Below are 13,260 nucleotides of genomic sequence, written 5' to 3' on the forward strand. Positions count from 1 at the left end.
TGTTTTCCTATTTTCTTACATTTTATGAATAGTAACAGGGCCTTATTTACATACAATTTGCATACACTGGGCCAGAAGGAAAGGAGTGGGGGATTAGACCGGAGGAGTAGGGGCTCTGCAGGATTCAAGGTTCACTGTGCCGGCGGCAGCATCTTCAGCTGCACCTGGTCCCCCTGGGCAAGTGGAGCTACCACCCAGCCGGCTGCCATGGCCTTGGCCATGCTGTTCCTCTTGGAAGTGAGCGGGGTCTCCAGGGTGAGTGAGGCGTTGGCCATCTCCTGAGGCTTGTCACTGGCCAGAAAGCGGAGCAGGTGGTGCAGGGCCTTGGCCACGTCACTGCGGGCGCCCTCATTGACGAAGCAGTAGAGGATGGGATCAGCCACGCAGTTGAGGCTGGTGAAGGCCAGCGAGCTGTGATATGCCGAGAAGACACGCTCCTCGAAGCCACAGTCCCGGGGGCGGCGCAGGTAGACGGCGCTCCGCGAGAGCAGGAGCACGTGGTAGGGCGCGAAGCAGACCAGCACAATGGCGATGAGGCTGAGGGCCAGCCTCTTGATCTTGACCTTCTCCTGGCGCTCGGTGGACACGCTGCCCCGCACAGCCCGCAGGATGCCACGATACGATAGCAGCATGAGCGCCCAAGGGAAGAGGAAGCCCACGAAGACTCGGTAGAGGTTCATCCAGGCCACCCAGCCCTCCATGGGGAACTTCTCGAAGCAGAAGGTGTGGTTATAACGGTCGCGGAAGAGCTCATCATGGAACAAGGGTGCCGAGTTGGCGCCCAGCTCTGTGGCCCAGACCACGGAGCTCACGGCCACGGCTGTCTTGACACGGCGCAGGCGGGCGAACCGCAGCGGGTGGGCCACGGCCAGGTACCGGTCCACCGAGATGCAGCATAGGAAGGCGATGCTGATGTAGATGTTGGTGTAAAAGATGAACCCGAAGAGCTTACAAGAGCCAGGGCCGTGGATCCAGTTGTCGTGGTGCAGGAAGTAGTCCACCCACAGCGGCAGCGTGCAGATGTACAGCAGGTCAGCAATGCTGAGGTTCATCAGGTACACGCCCAACTCATTGCGTTGCCTCACCTGGCGGTAGGCGGCCCACAGGGCCAGGCAGTTGGTGGGCAGCCCCACGCCGATGACGAAGATGTAGAGGGAGGGCGGGAAGAGGTGGTCCACGCGGGAGTCCACGTGGCAGCCCTCCAATGTGCGGTTGCCCATCCTTGGCACTGGGTCTTTCGGGGTGCTTCCCCTGGCCCACGGGGGCTATGGGGCCACGGGGGGCGGGAGGCCATCAGGCCCCCCTGAGCCCCCTCCTTGGAGGCTCAGGGGAACATGGTGAGAGGCAGTTCACGGGGTTAGAGGATGAGGTGGACTGCGAATTGTAGGCCAGACTGGGCAGAGAAGGACAGAGGCTTCAGAGAGAAAAGTTGGAGGAGGGATAGAGTTACGACAGGAGGGAGGTTTGGGGGTGGCAGGATTAACAACAAGCTTTGTCAAGGAGGTTTTATAGACCCAACCAGAGCATAAATGGGAGAGTACTGGGGTAACACACGATTGACCAAGGGGAGTGTTTATATGGGAGATGAAGGCATCAGTGGGCAGTGGTGAAAGACAGAGATTTGTGGAGGATGTAGAAAGTTAAGCGTGGCTATGCTGAAGTAACAGTGAGGTGAAATGTACTAGAAGATGCAGGAAATGTATGGGGTAGTGTTGAGATAGGGCAGTTAACAGTTTGGAAGCGGAGGAGACTAGGCCAGATGGATGGGGGTGCTGACACCTGACACCTACTAGGACCCCAGTAAGAAATACGGAAATAAGGGAGGTAACCAAAGAGGCGAAGACTACAAAAAAAGGAGGGTGTCCTATGAGGGATGAAAGAGAGAGAAGACTCAGTCTGGGGAATGTGGGAAGGGTTTTAAAGAAACAGGAAGGTGGTGAGTAAGGGCTCTATCAGCACCGGGTTACCAATACCGGAAATTTAAAGGGACATGGGAGGGGCTCCAACTTGGTCCTGGTGGGGGCCAAGCAGTTAAGACGAGATGGCCCTGCTTCACAGTTCAAAGCTGACTGCCGTACCTGTAGGGAAAGAGAACTGTCGTGAGAGGTGTCAGGGACTTCCCTCTGCTCCCCACACCCTTTTGTAAGCTCCAGAGGGTAGGCACCTTAATGATGCTTAATCTAAGCAACAGATCACTGAAAACACAGATTTGAGATGTCAGTTATATTTTTTCCCTAATTGTTTCTTTAAAACTTTCTTCCATATAAAACTGGCACAAGTCTCATATCATGCTTTGGGAAATGCTGAACTAGTCTCACCTATCATATTATAGACATTGAGGCAGGGCCCAGGGAGGCTGGGTCACTCCCCTCAAGGATATACAGCAAGGCAGTGATGAAACCAGGCTAGAATCAGCTTCCTCCTCTTAACCCAGGGCCCTGAATTCTTGACAATGATGATGATGGTGGTGATAATAACAACTAAAGTTTTTTTGAGTCCTATTACATAGCAGACCTTGTCTTTAGCACTTAATGGATGTGAATTTTAAATTTTCAAGAACCTTATGAGGAAAGTACTGTTATTCCCCCTATTTGACAAACTGAGGCACAGAGAGGTTCAGAGACCTGTCCAAGGTCCTGATAACTGGAGCGGGGAAAATCTTGGCTCTCACCTCCTTTCTCCAGCCTGAACGTCCGTTGTCACCCAAGAATAATTGGACAGAAAGGGGCCCTGGGCTGACAGCCCATGGAAGCATAGCTGCAGGGGGCTGGGGCAGGGAAGTTATGAGAACTCAACTGGCCAAGGGGGAGCCGTGGGGGCAGTGCCAGGAGTGCCCTCCCTCGGAGACCACCCCCTTCATTGTCTCTTTCCACTTCCCTCTGACTTCCCTGAGTGAGAGTCTTGGGCCTGTCACCCCCTGGTCCTGGGGAGATCTTTAAGCACAGGGAAAAAGACAGTGTTGGACCAAGCCCTGGACCACTGTCAGCCCCCAAGAGGATGGGAGTGAAGTCCTGAAGTAGAGGCATCTTTAGAGGCCATTCCATCCAGTGGTTTGCATCAGTTTGTAGGCTGTGGAACCACTTTAAAAAAAAAACATATCTCAACAGGAAACCTCATCTAAGACAGAGAAAAGGGGAAGCTACTCTGTGTTCTAGATAAAAGGAGGTGGTGGGAGGAAGTCCACCTCTGAAGAGTCCCCAGGACACATTTTGAAAACCAGTGATGGAGTCAGTAGGACAAATGAGGAAACCGAGGGGCCAAAGAGGGGAAGGGATGAGACCCAAGGCATCCAGCAGGCCCACGGGAACCTCCCAGGTGCCTGAGCAGCATCTTCCCATGGGAGAGTGCTCTGGGCTCTCCCTAACCTCCACAGTAAATTATGTGCCCACACGTGTCTCTAAAACCCCGGCCGCTGCCCACTCTGCTCCACCAAGACCGCTGGCTTGGACCTTGCGGTTGAGCCTCCCCAAGGATTTCCTGCCTGCCACTCTGGCTTCCCTCCACTCACTCCCCACATGGCAGCCAGACAGGTTTCTCTAACATGTCAGTCAGCTCTTGTTATTAATCCTTCTCTGCTTGAAATCCTCCAATAAATTCCCCATGGACTTGGGACAAAATCCCAAGTCTTCCCCCCAGGTGACAAGGCACTGCCTGCCCAGCCTTTGCAGCCTAGCTGACTTTCCTGTTCACCTCTCCCTCCCCCACCTCAGCAGGCTCAAGGCTGGACCTTCTTTCCAGCCTCACCACCTCTGTCCTTCCTTCAGATCTACTTAGGACTAGCTCCTATATCTCCATCACTTCCTCAGGGCAGCCCTCTGTACCCACAGTCCTGCCCACCCACACCCACACACTCTGTGTGGAGGAATTACAGGAATCACAGAATCTCAAGATAGGGCTCTTCTTTTCTAGGAGGTTACATCCTATTTGAGTAGAACTTCAGTTCATCCAACATCTGAGCGCCTCCTCTGTGCCCCATATAGGACTGGACACTGGAGATAAATATAAATAAGACATGATTTCTGCCGTCGTAGATGGCTGGTGGGAGAGAGGTACACATGTCTGTCAGGTGCTTTTTGTTAGTTTATTCACAGCTGGAAAAGGTTGTTGTAAAAGTCAAGGCAAGAAAGAGGACTGAGTCAGGACGGAGGCAATGGCTATGAAGTTGACGTTAAAGGGATAGACTGAATAGATTGGGTACTTGGAAGTTCAAGAAGTGAGGGAAATCTGTCATTATTCAAGGAAATTTAGAAAAGGCACAAATGCAAAATGAAAATATGCTTATCCATAGTTCCAGTGCTTCCTTGGTGGCTCAATGGTTAAAAAAAAAAAAATCTGCTTGCCAACGTAGGAGACAAGGGTTCCATCCCTGGGTTGGGAAGATCCCCTGGGAAAGGAAATAGTAACCCACTCCAGTATTCTTGCCTGGGGGAAAACCCATGGACAGAGGAGCCTGGCGGGCTACAGTCCGTGGGGTCGCAAAAGAGTCAGACATGACTGAGCAAGAGTCAGACACGACAGAGCGACTAAACAACTCTCTTCACATCACCTTGCATCCTGTTTGTGTCTGCCTGTCTGTCTTGAGTGGATATCTCGGGAGGGCAGGGACTGTATATTGACTGCTGTAGCTCTCGCCAGCACTCAGGACAGGCCCAGCATACAGTAGGCACTCAATAAATGCCTTTGGCCGAGGGAACAGGCATTTGGTCAGCCCCTGCTCCCACACAGGCACCACCTCCTCTTGAGGCAGCAGCACCCCCCACTTCAAGCTCCAGCAAGTCCCTGCAGGGTCCCAGAGATAAAGAGATGAGGAAGGAAAGAGTGAAAAGGGCAGGCTCTCTCTGCTGCATAATTGACTTTGAAAGGTCAGGGCTGAGTCCCGCTTAGTAAGCCCTACCCCCTGTGGGGTCCTCCGGAAACAGAAGAGCTGCCCCCACCTCAGACTCACAGACACTCCTGGATCCTGTGGAGATGGGAGGGAGGGGGCTTGCTCCCGACTGGAACAGTACAATCCGGTCCCTCCCTTTGAACTGAACCACCCCTCCTCCAGCCCAGAACAAATCACTCAAAACACCTCTCTCTCTCTGCCCTGGGTCTCTTCTTCAGCCTGTAAGACCAAGGGAATTACTTCTCCTTCAGGAGCCTCAGTGGCACCCCACTCCAGTACTCTTGGCTGGAAAGTCCCATGGATGGAGGAGCCTGGTAGGCTGCAGTCCATGGGGTTGCTGAGGGTTGGACACGACTTAGCGACTTCACTTTCATTGTTCACTTTCCTGCATTGGAGAAGGAAATGGCAACCCACTCCAGTGTTCTTGCCTGGAGAATCCCAGGGACAGGGAAGCCTGGTGGGCTCCCATCTATGGGGTCGCACAGAGTCGGACACGACTGAAGTGACTTAGCAGCAGCAGCAGGAGCCTCAGTTTCTCCTTCTGCATGAAGGGGAGGTGGGACACAACTTTTATATCAGTTGCATCACAGATACAAAAATCTTTGGGACTTCCTGGTGGTCCAGTGGTTAAGGCTCCTGGCTTCCACTGCAGAGGGTGTGGGTTTGATCCCTGATTTGGGGAACTAGGATCCTGCATGCTGCATGGCATGGCCCCTCCCACCCCCCTCCCCCAAAAAAAAACACAGAAGAAAATATCAATTTGATACAAACTCTTACAGAAAATTGAAGAGGATGAAACATCTCCCAACTTATTCACAGGGAACTATATTCAATATCCTGTGAGAAATGAAATATTTCCTGCCGTATCAGTAAACGAGGATGTCAGTCACCAGCAAATGCGGCCACAATGGATGGTGAGCTGGTGAGCCTTGAGGGAACTCAGGAAGGAAAGAATACCTGCCATCTAGCAGCCATCAGACTGCAACCACTCCCCGTGGTGAGTCCCCCCCACCCCTAGAAAGCTCAGGATGTGAAAACACAGGATACTGGCCCCAGATAGCTGAGATGCCTATCAAAGGAATGATTTCACTGAGCCCAGACTCTGGCATCTTCCCATAATACATAGAAAAGCGCTAAATTCCTCAACTTGGGATATCTGGTTTTCTTTAATTGACAACAATCTTCCAATGTTCAGACTACCTGCCCTTTGTTGCAAAACATCTATATAACCTGGCTCCTTGGAGCATGTTTTCTCAGGGTGACTTGAGATGCTATCTCCCAGGCTTGAAGTCCTAAAAATTCCCACCCAGTAAAATGTAACTCTCAACTTTTAGGTCATGAATAATTTTTGGGGTGTGAATATTTTCTTAACTCCACATCCGTGACAAACCATAATGGAAAGAATATTTAAAAAACAAGAATGTGTATAACTGAGTCACTTTGCCGTGCAGCAGAGATTGGCACAACACTGTCAATCAACTACTGTTGTCGTTGTTCAGCTGCTAAGTTGTGTCCGGCCCTTGTGACCCCGTGGACTGCAGCACGCCAGGCTCCTCTGTCCTCTACCATCTCCTGGTGTTTGCTCACATTCATGTCCATTGAGTCAGTGATGCTATCTAACAGCGCCAAAATCAACTATACTTCGATTTAAAAAATGAAATTAATTGTAAAGAAAGAAACAAAATCCTTGGTAGAGGTGATATCATCTATAAATTGAGCCGTGTTTAAACAATTATTACTATTCCACAGGCACTGGGGAGCTGACATGAGAAATGAACCAGTTCATAATGGAAGGAGACAGTGAGAGCAGAGAAATTCCCTTTGTCCCACCCTCTCAAGAACCCCCCAGTTCTGCTGAGGCTGGGGTGGGTACACAGGCCGGAGACTGATTTCCTGCAGACAAAGGAAATGCACTTCCCATTGCTAATTTCCTCCAGGGGACACTCGCCCCTCCCTCCTCCGGTCCCTCTACTTCAACCCACCTGCTTCTTGGGGGATGCTAGGCGTGGGGGGAGGGGCATTCAGCCCTATCTTCTCCGCCACCTGAGATATGCCCAACATCAACCCCACCACATATAAAGATAGCGTGGAATGGCAGACTGTTAGAACTCCACAATGCAATAAGCCTATATGCCACAACTGGGGGCACAAAGTTATTTGACTCCTACCTGATACAGACGGGGAAACTGAGGCCCAGGGCCACAAGGCAGTTAGCTGTCTAAGTCACATGACGTGTCAAGGCTGCCTAGATCGCTAGTTCTTAACAAAAAAGAATGTTTTCTCTCTTCCCTCCCTGCACTCTTGTAATTTTTTCTCAAGTCTTTCTGGGGTTCTCAGCCCTCTTTGAGACTCTGCTGAAAAACCCACAGACTCTCTCACCACCAGAAGGCAAGTGATCTCGGGGGTCTTGCATGTCCCTCCACCACCTGACTCCCTTGCCCAGCACTCTCTCCCCCAACCCCACACCCCTGCTCCCTCCTGGTCCCTCCCAGAAGGCCAGGGAAGAGAGACAAGTTGGGAATGTGGAGCGATAGTGGGGCGACAGAAAGGACTGTCAGACCCCTGACCCCACTTTGCACAGTCTCAGCTGCTCAAGCCAGGCTCCAGGAGCAGCTTCTCAGTCCAGCAAGGCTGAAAGCTTGGGGGTGGGGGGTTGAAAGGGCAAGAGGGAGAGGTAATACAGCCCCTGCACCCACTCACCACCAGCCTTGTCCTAGAAGCCTCCAGGTCACCTCTCTCACTCCCCACTTCCCTCCTCTGAAGGCTCCTGCTCCCCTGTCAGCCCCCTGGGGACCAGTCAGCTCCGGTAGGTCTGCTCATTAGGGGAACGAAATGTGATCACAGAGCCTCGCTCCCCACCTGGCGCCTTGGCGGCTGGCCGGCGAGAACCGGGAACAGTCAAGCCACCGAGACCATTCCACTGGCCTCAGTTTCCCCATTTCTACCGAAGGGATCCCCATCCCCTCCACATATGTCCCCCACACCACCCAGAAGGGACACCAGGGAGGGTCCTTGACTCTACTCCTCTGATGTTCTAGATTCCCAAGGCTCTCAGATCCTCAGATTCTATTGTTAGTCCACGCTATGGTTTACTGTTCTATTATTATAACCTTTTAGAGCTTTACCTTCCTTCCATTCTATTATTATTATTATGGCGGCTTTCCACACCCCTACCCTTCTAGGTTTCCAATATCCCAGGAAATTCACATTCCAGGATTCTCAAGTTCTATTGTTAGAACGCTCTATGATTAAAAAAAAAAAATTGTACAACTTTCATAATCTATTATTAAACTCTCAGTGATCATTATCTTTGCTCAGCAAACATGAATCTGTATTTCCCCTTTCTTTTTTACAGATACGGTGAACCCCACTTCCTTTTTTCTCCATTTATCTCTTCCGGTTTTTTTTTTTTAACATTCCAGCAGCCTGAAGTTCTAAAGTTGTGCAGAATTGTAAAATACTAAGAATTCAATTTTGGCAGGGGGTGGGTAGTCACCACATTTACCTGGCCCCTAAATTCTCTCCTCCTGGTGGGGACACTAAGATCCCAGGATGCCTCTCTATACCTGGCCCAGAAACTTTGTCTCATCCCACCCCACTGGATCACATACTGGCTGAGGCTGAGTTATTATTTGTCTAGACACAAACCAAATTATAGGCCCTGTCCTGCAGGAGCAGTGGGCTTCATGGGGAGGGTCAGGAGACAGAGTCAGGGGGGAGTTAATCGCTGCCCCCTCTCCCCACTTCCCCTCTTCTCTTCCCTCCTTCTCTGAAATTCCACCCCTTCTACTCCAACCAACTCTTATCCCCTCTCCCTCTCCACCACCGTGGTTTTAGAAATATTTTCTCTCCTCTGCTTCTAAAAATGCTCCCTCCTGGGTTCCAGCTATTCACACTCACCCTGGCATTCTTCCCTGTTGTCTGTGAAGACCTCCTTCCCCACATTAATCTGAGGTAGTGGCAGCAAAAGAAGCCAGTACTTTGGATTTGGGCTTCAGTGGAACCGGAGTCCCAACCCAGCCTGAAACTGACTCACCTTGGGGACTTCTACACTTGGGCCTCAGTTTCCCCATCTCTGAAATGGGGGTTTGGTCTAGCTGGCTCTGACAGCACTTTTGAGCTCTCGACTGCGACCACTGAAAACTGCCAATATTCCAAAGCCCATCTTTTTGGACTGAAGGATTCAAATACCCCAAGACCTTTAACTTGAAGGTTTGAGCTCTCCCAATCCTCCTTTGGGATCATTCTCACATACTTGGGTCCTTTCATGCAAAGACTTCACATTCAAAACTGATGATACTCTAATTAAAAAATTAATTAAAAAAAAAAGAGTCCACATTCAAAACTTCTTGATGCTATGATTCCCAGAGTTTTGGAGCTCCCCCCGCCAAAAAAAAAAACCATCAATCTCTCTCATTTTCTCCTACTGAAGCACCGCCCAGAGAGGACAACCTCCCCATCCTCACCCAAAACCTGAAGTCAAGCTCAACCACAGAGACAGAGTTGGGGGGCCCTTGGTGAATTCTTCCCCCGTGGTTTAGCGGTAAAGAATCTGCCTGTAGTGCAGGAGAAGCAGATGTGGGTTTAATCCCTGGAGGGGAGGATCTCCTGGAGAAGAAAATGGCAACCCACTCCAGTATTCTTGCCTGGAAAATCCCATGAACAGTGGAGCCTGGCGGGCGGGGACAGTCCACGGGGTCGCAGAGTTGGCCACAACTGAGCTCGCAGGCACACACTGGTGAGTTCAGGAGAGGTGTGGCTGGTGGAGGGCCCTGGTGGGGGGTGATGAGGGGTGCGGCCCCCCTCATCTTCATCTCTGCCCTCCAGAAAATCCCCCAGCCCTCATCCCATCTAAGTATATATGACATTCATCCCACAGTCTATGCCTCACAGAAATTCCAGAGCTGTCCATCAGGGTGGTTGGGGGGGGGGGGGGGCGGGGGGCGGGGATGAAGCCGAGACAGGAAGGAGTTAATGGGTGACCCAGCCAAATCCTGGACTGGAGGAAGTTGAGGAGGAAGTTCACCCCCTCCCCCAGCCAGGAATTCCTGAAATTGGAGGGTGGGGTGGGTGCGACCTCCAGAGCACTGGGGTGACTCTGTTAAGGGGGAGCCCAGGTCACAGGGGTACTCAAACCACCTGCCCCAGGTGGTAATCCTATTGCCCCCTACCCGACTCCCAAGAAGACCCTCAGTCCAGGGGAAAGTTGGAGAAGGATGACGACGGAGTGAAGTTGCCAGAACCGGGTCTAAGATACGTGGAGACAGAGACAGAGGCATACAGAGAGATAGAGAGACAGGAAGGGAAAAGGCTAAGAGATGCCCAGAAACGGGGAGACGGAGGCAGAGAGATCCGTATAGACTGAGAGTTCATCAAGACCCAGGGATCCAGGCAAACGGAGTGAGAGAGAGAGACGGAGAGGCAGAGATAAAAGATATCGACACAGAGACACCGAGATGGCTAAGGAGAGACACGAGCAGAGGAAGAGGGACCGCAGATCCAGAGAGACATCAGAGACCGACAGAGAGATGGAGACAGACCCAGAGACACAGTCAGTCGCGGAGACGCAAGGAGAGCCAGCCCCAGAGAGGGGCGGGGACCGAGGCCACGCGGGAGACTGAGGCAGCGGACGGACGCGGGGACGCAAAGTCCGCGAGGGGCGCGGGGAGGAGCGGCCGCCGGCGGCCGCGGGACCTGCGCGGACCGGGGAGGAACCGGCGCCTACCTGCGCGTGGCGGCTGGACGGGGCGGGCGGCGCCTCTCCCTGCGGCTGGGGGATCCGGGCTCCGCGGCGGCGCAGGGACCCGGCGGCGACTCCTCCCGGCCCCGGGCCAGAGCCACCAGCTGAGGCCCCGCCCCGCCCGGACCGGGCCCGCCCCCGTTAACCCCTCCATTGTCGCTCCCCCTTAACCCCTTCACCCCACTAAAGCTTTCCAGCTCTGGAGAAACCTCACCTGCTGGTGAAACACCCCCGAGTCCTTCAACGTCCCCAGCGTGGAAGCCTCCATCTCATAAATTCCTTTGCTTACCCTCCCTCCAACCCCGCACTCCAACTAGATCAAGCCTTAAGCTATAGGGAGGTGGGGGACGGGGGTTTAGGGAGACCCCAGACCCAAGTCATTAACTTTTCGGTCATTGCACTCCCATCTCCCCAAGGGAGAGAATGAGGGGTCTGTTAGTTCCCCATTCCCATGGTCAGGGCCACCCCTGGAAGGAATCTCTCCTGGGGTTTCCAGCTCCAGCCCCGCCTCTTGGCCAGACTTAGGCTGGTGACCTCTGTGTGCCTCCGTTTCCTCTTCTGATGCTGTGGTCTCTCACAGTCCTTTTATCAAGAGGACGTCATACTATAAAGTCTGTAAAACATGACCCCCCCCCGCCCCCCTCCACGACCTTCTTTCTCCCTGCTTTATTTGCTTTTCCCCATAGAAAGTGTCCTAACAGTCTGTGTATTCCACTTTTTTGGGTTGTTTTTCTAAATATCTGCCTTCCCACTAGAAGGAGTGTCATTTTTCTGTTGGGTTACTTTACTACACGATACATGTGCAATACACGTTGTTTTCAAGGAGTAAATACATGAATGTTAAGCGCTGCAAAAATATTTGCTGATTTTTACGTTATCATCATGTCCTTCATAAACTGATCCATTCTTAGGCAAAGCACTTTGGACAGACCTGGGATGTAACACGCAAAAGTGACAACTAATAAAAAATAAAATAAATTTTTTTTAGAAAAAGTGACAGCTAGGACTTCCTTGGTGGTCCAATGGCTAAGACTCTGAGCTCCCAATGCAGGGAACCTGGGTTCGATCTCTGGTCAGGGAACTAGATCCCATACTCAGCAACTAAGATCTGGCACAGTGTGGGGGGAAAGAAAAAGTGACAGCTATCGGGCTTGCAAATTCTCTTTTGTTTATTATTCTTTTATTATAATTATAATAATTATTGGGGCTTCCTCAGTGGCTCAGCTGGTAAAGAACCCATCTGCCAATGCCAGAGATGCAAGAGACAAGGGTTCCATCCCTGGGTGGGGAAGATCCCCTGGAGAAGGAAATGGTAACCCACTCCAGTATTCTTGCCTGGAAAATGTCTTGGACAGGGGAGGCTGGCAGGCTACAGCCCATGGGGTCGCAGAATCAGACATGACTGAGTGCGCATGCACGAGCTCTCGCTCTCTCTCTCTCTCTCTCTTTCTCTCTCTCTCTCTCTCTCACACACACACAGTGATAATTATTATTTTGGCTGCTCTGGGTCTTCATTGTGGCATGAGGGCTTCTCTAGTTGAGGTGCGCTGACTTAGTTGCCTCATGACATGTGGGATCCTAGTTCCCTGACCAGGCATGGAACCTGCTTGCCCTGCATTGGAAGGCTGATTTTTAATAACTGGACCACCAGGGAAATCCCCGTTTATTTATTTTGAGAATAAAAATGCCGGGATCTTAAGGGAGAAGCCCAATAAGTTGTGACAAACAGATACACCCATGTGACTAAGCACCCAAATTAAAACATAAACATTTCCATCACCAGCGACCACTGTTTTGTTTGGTTTTTTGCTCCTTTCCAGGGCACTCACTCTCTACTTTACCCCCAGAGACACTCCATGCCTTTTTTTTTTTTTTTACTGGAAATGAGTGTTGCCTGTTCTAGAACTTCATAGAAATGAAATGAAACAGTTCTGTTCTGCTTCGTTTAAGGTAGCTATTATAATCACTCACTGTGTGGCCTTGGACAAGTGACTTCACCTCTCTGAACCATAGTACCCCTTTCCTCTCGGGGCTCTGGAGGCACATAGAAAGTAAGAGTTAACCAAGTACCCAAGTGACCTGCAATGCACACAGGAATAAAAGCTTTTTCATTCCACCCTCCCTCAAGGGGACAGGCAGAGAGACATACAGGTAAAGTTTACCAGCTTTCAGACAAGTCCTCCTGTCAGCTCCTTGGCCATCCCAAGGTCCTTCTGCAGAGAAACTTTGAGGTGCCCTGGTGGGTGAGGGTCCCCTTCTCTCATGGACACACCCTAAGTTTATGATGTGATTCAGTTAGGATCCTGGCAGGAAACAGGTAGCCATTCAGAAAGCTTGTGTGCTGAATAGCTTCAGTAGCACCAACTCTGCGACCCTGTGAGCTGTAACCTGGCAGACTCCTCTGTCCATGGGATTGCCATTCTCTTCTCCAGGGGATCTTCCTGATTCAGGGACTGAATCCAGGTCTCCCACACTGCAGGCAGGTTCTTTACCGTCTGAGCCACAAGAGGAGCTATAGCTCTCGATAGAGAACACAGCCACTGGCAAAACTGCAGGGATGCAGAGAGAGGCCTGGAAAATAAATACTCCAACCTCTTCCCCCACTACTGACCTTCAGATTTCCTGTCAGTGCTTG

At 51.5% G+C, this 13,260-nt stretch overlaps 1 protein-coding gene across 1 annotated transcript; it reads right to left on the minus strand.

Annotated features, from left to right (window-relative positions):
- Positions 1-10,751, minus strand: GPR4 (G protein-coupled receptor 4). Its single transcript, XM_025269334.3, has 2 exons — positions 10,611-10,751; positions 1-2,078 (listed from the first exon to the last, which is right to left on the minus strand). The coding sequence occupies exon 2, from the start codon at positions 1,218-1,220 to the stop codon at positions 132-134; it is 1,089 nt and encodes a 362-aa protein (XP_025125119.1). The 5' UTR covers positions 1,221-2,078; positions 10,611-10,751; the 3' UTR covers positions 1-131.
- Between the last annotated feature and the right edge of the window lie 2,509 nt (positions 10,752-13,260).

The sequence above is a fragment of the Bubalus bubalis genome, chromosome 18 (genome assembly GCF_019923935.1).
Source record: "Bubalus bubalis isolate 160015118507 breed Murrah chromosome 18, NDDB_SH_1, whole genome shotgun sequence".
In the NCBI taxonomy this organism is placed as follows: Eukaryota; Metazoa; Chordata; class Mammalia; order Artiodactyla; family Bovidae; genus Bubalus; species Bubalus bubalis.

What these genes read in the sequence shown, in the direction of transcription:
- GPR4 (XM_025269334.3), bottom strand. Translation starts at nt 1,220, where the DNA reads ATGGGCAACCGCACATTGGAGGGCTGCCACGTGGACTCCCGCGTGGAC.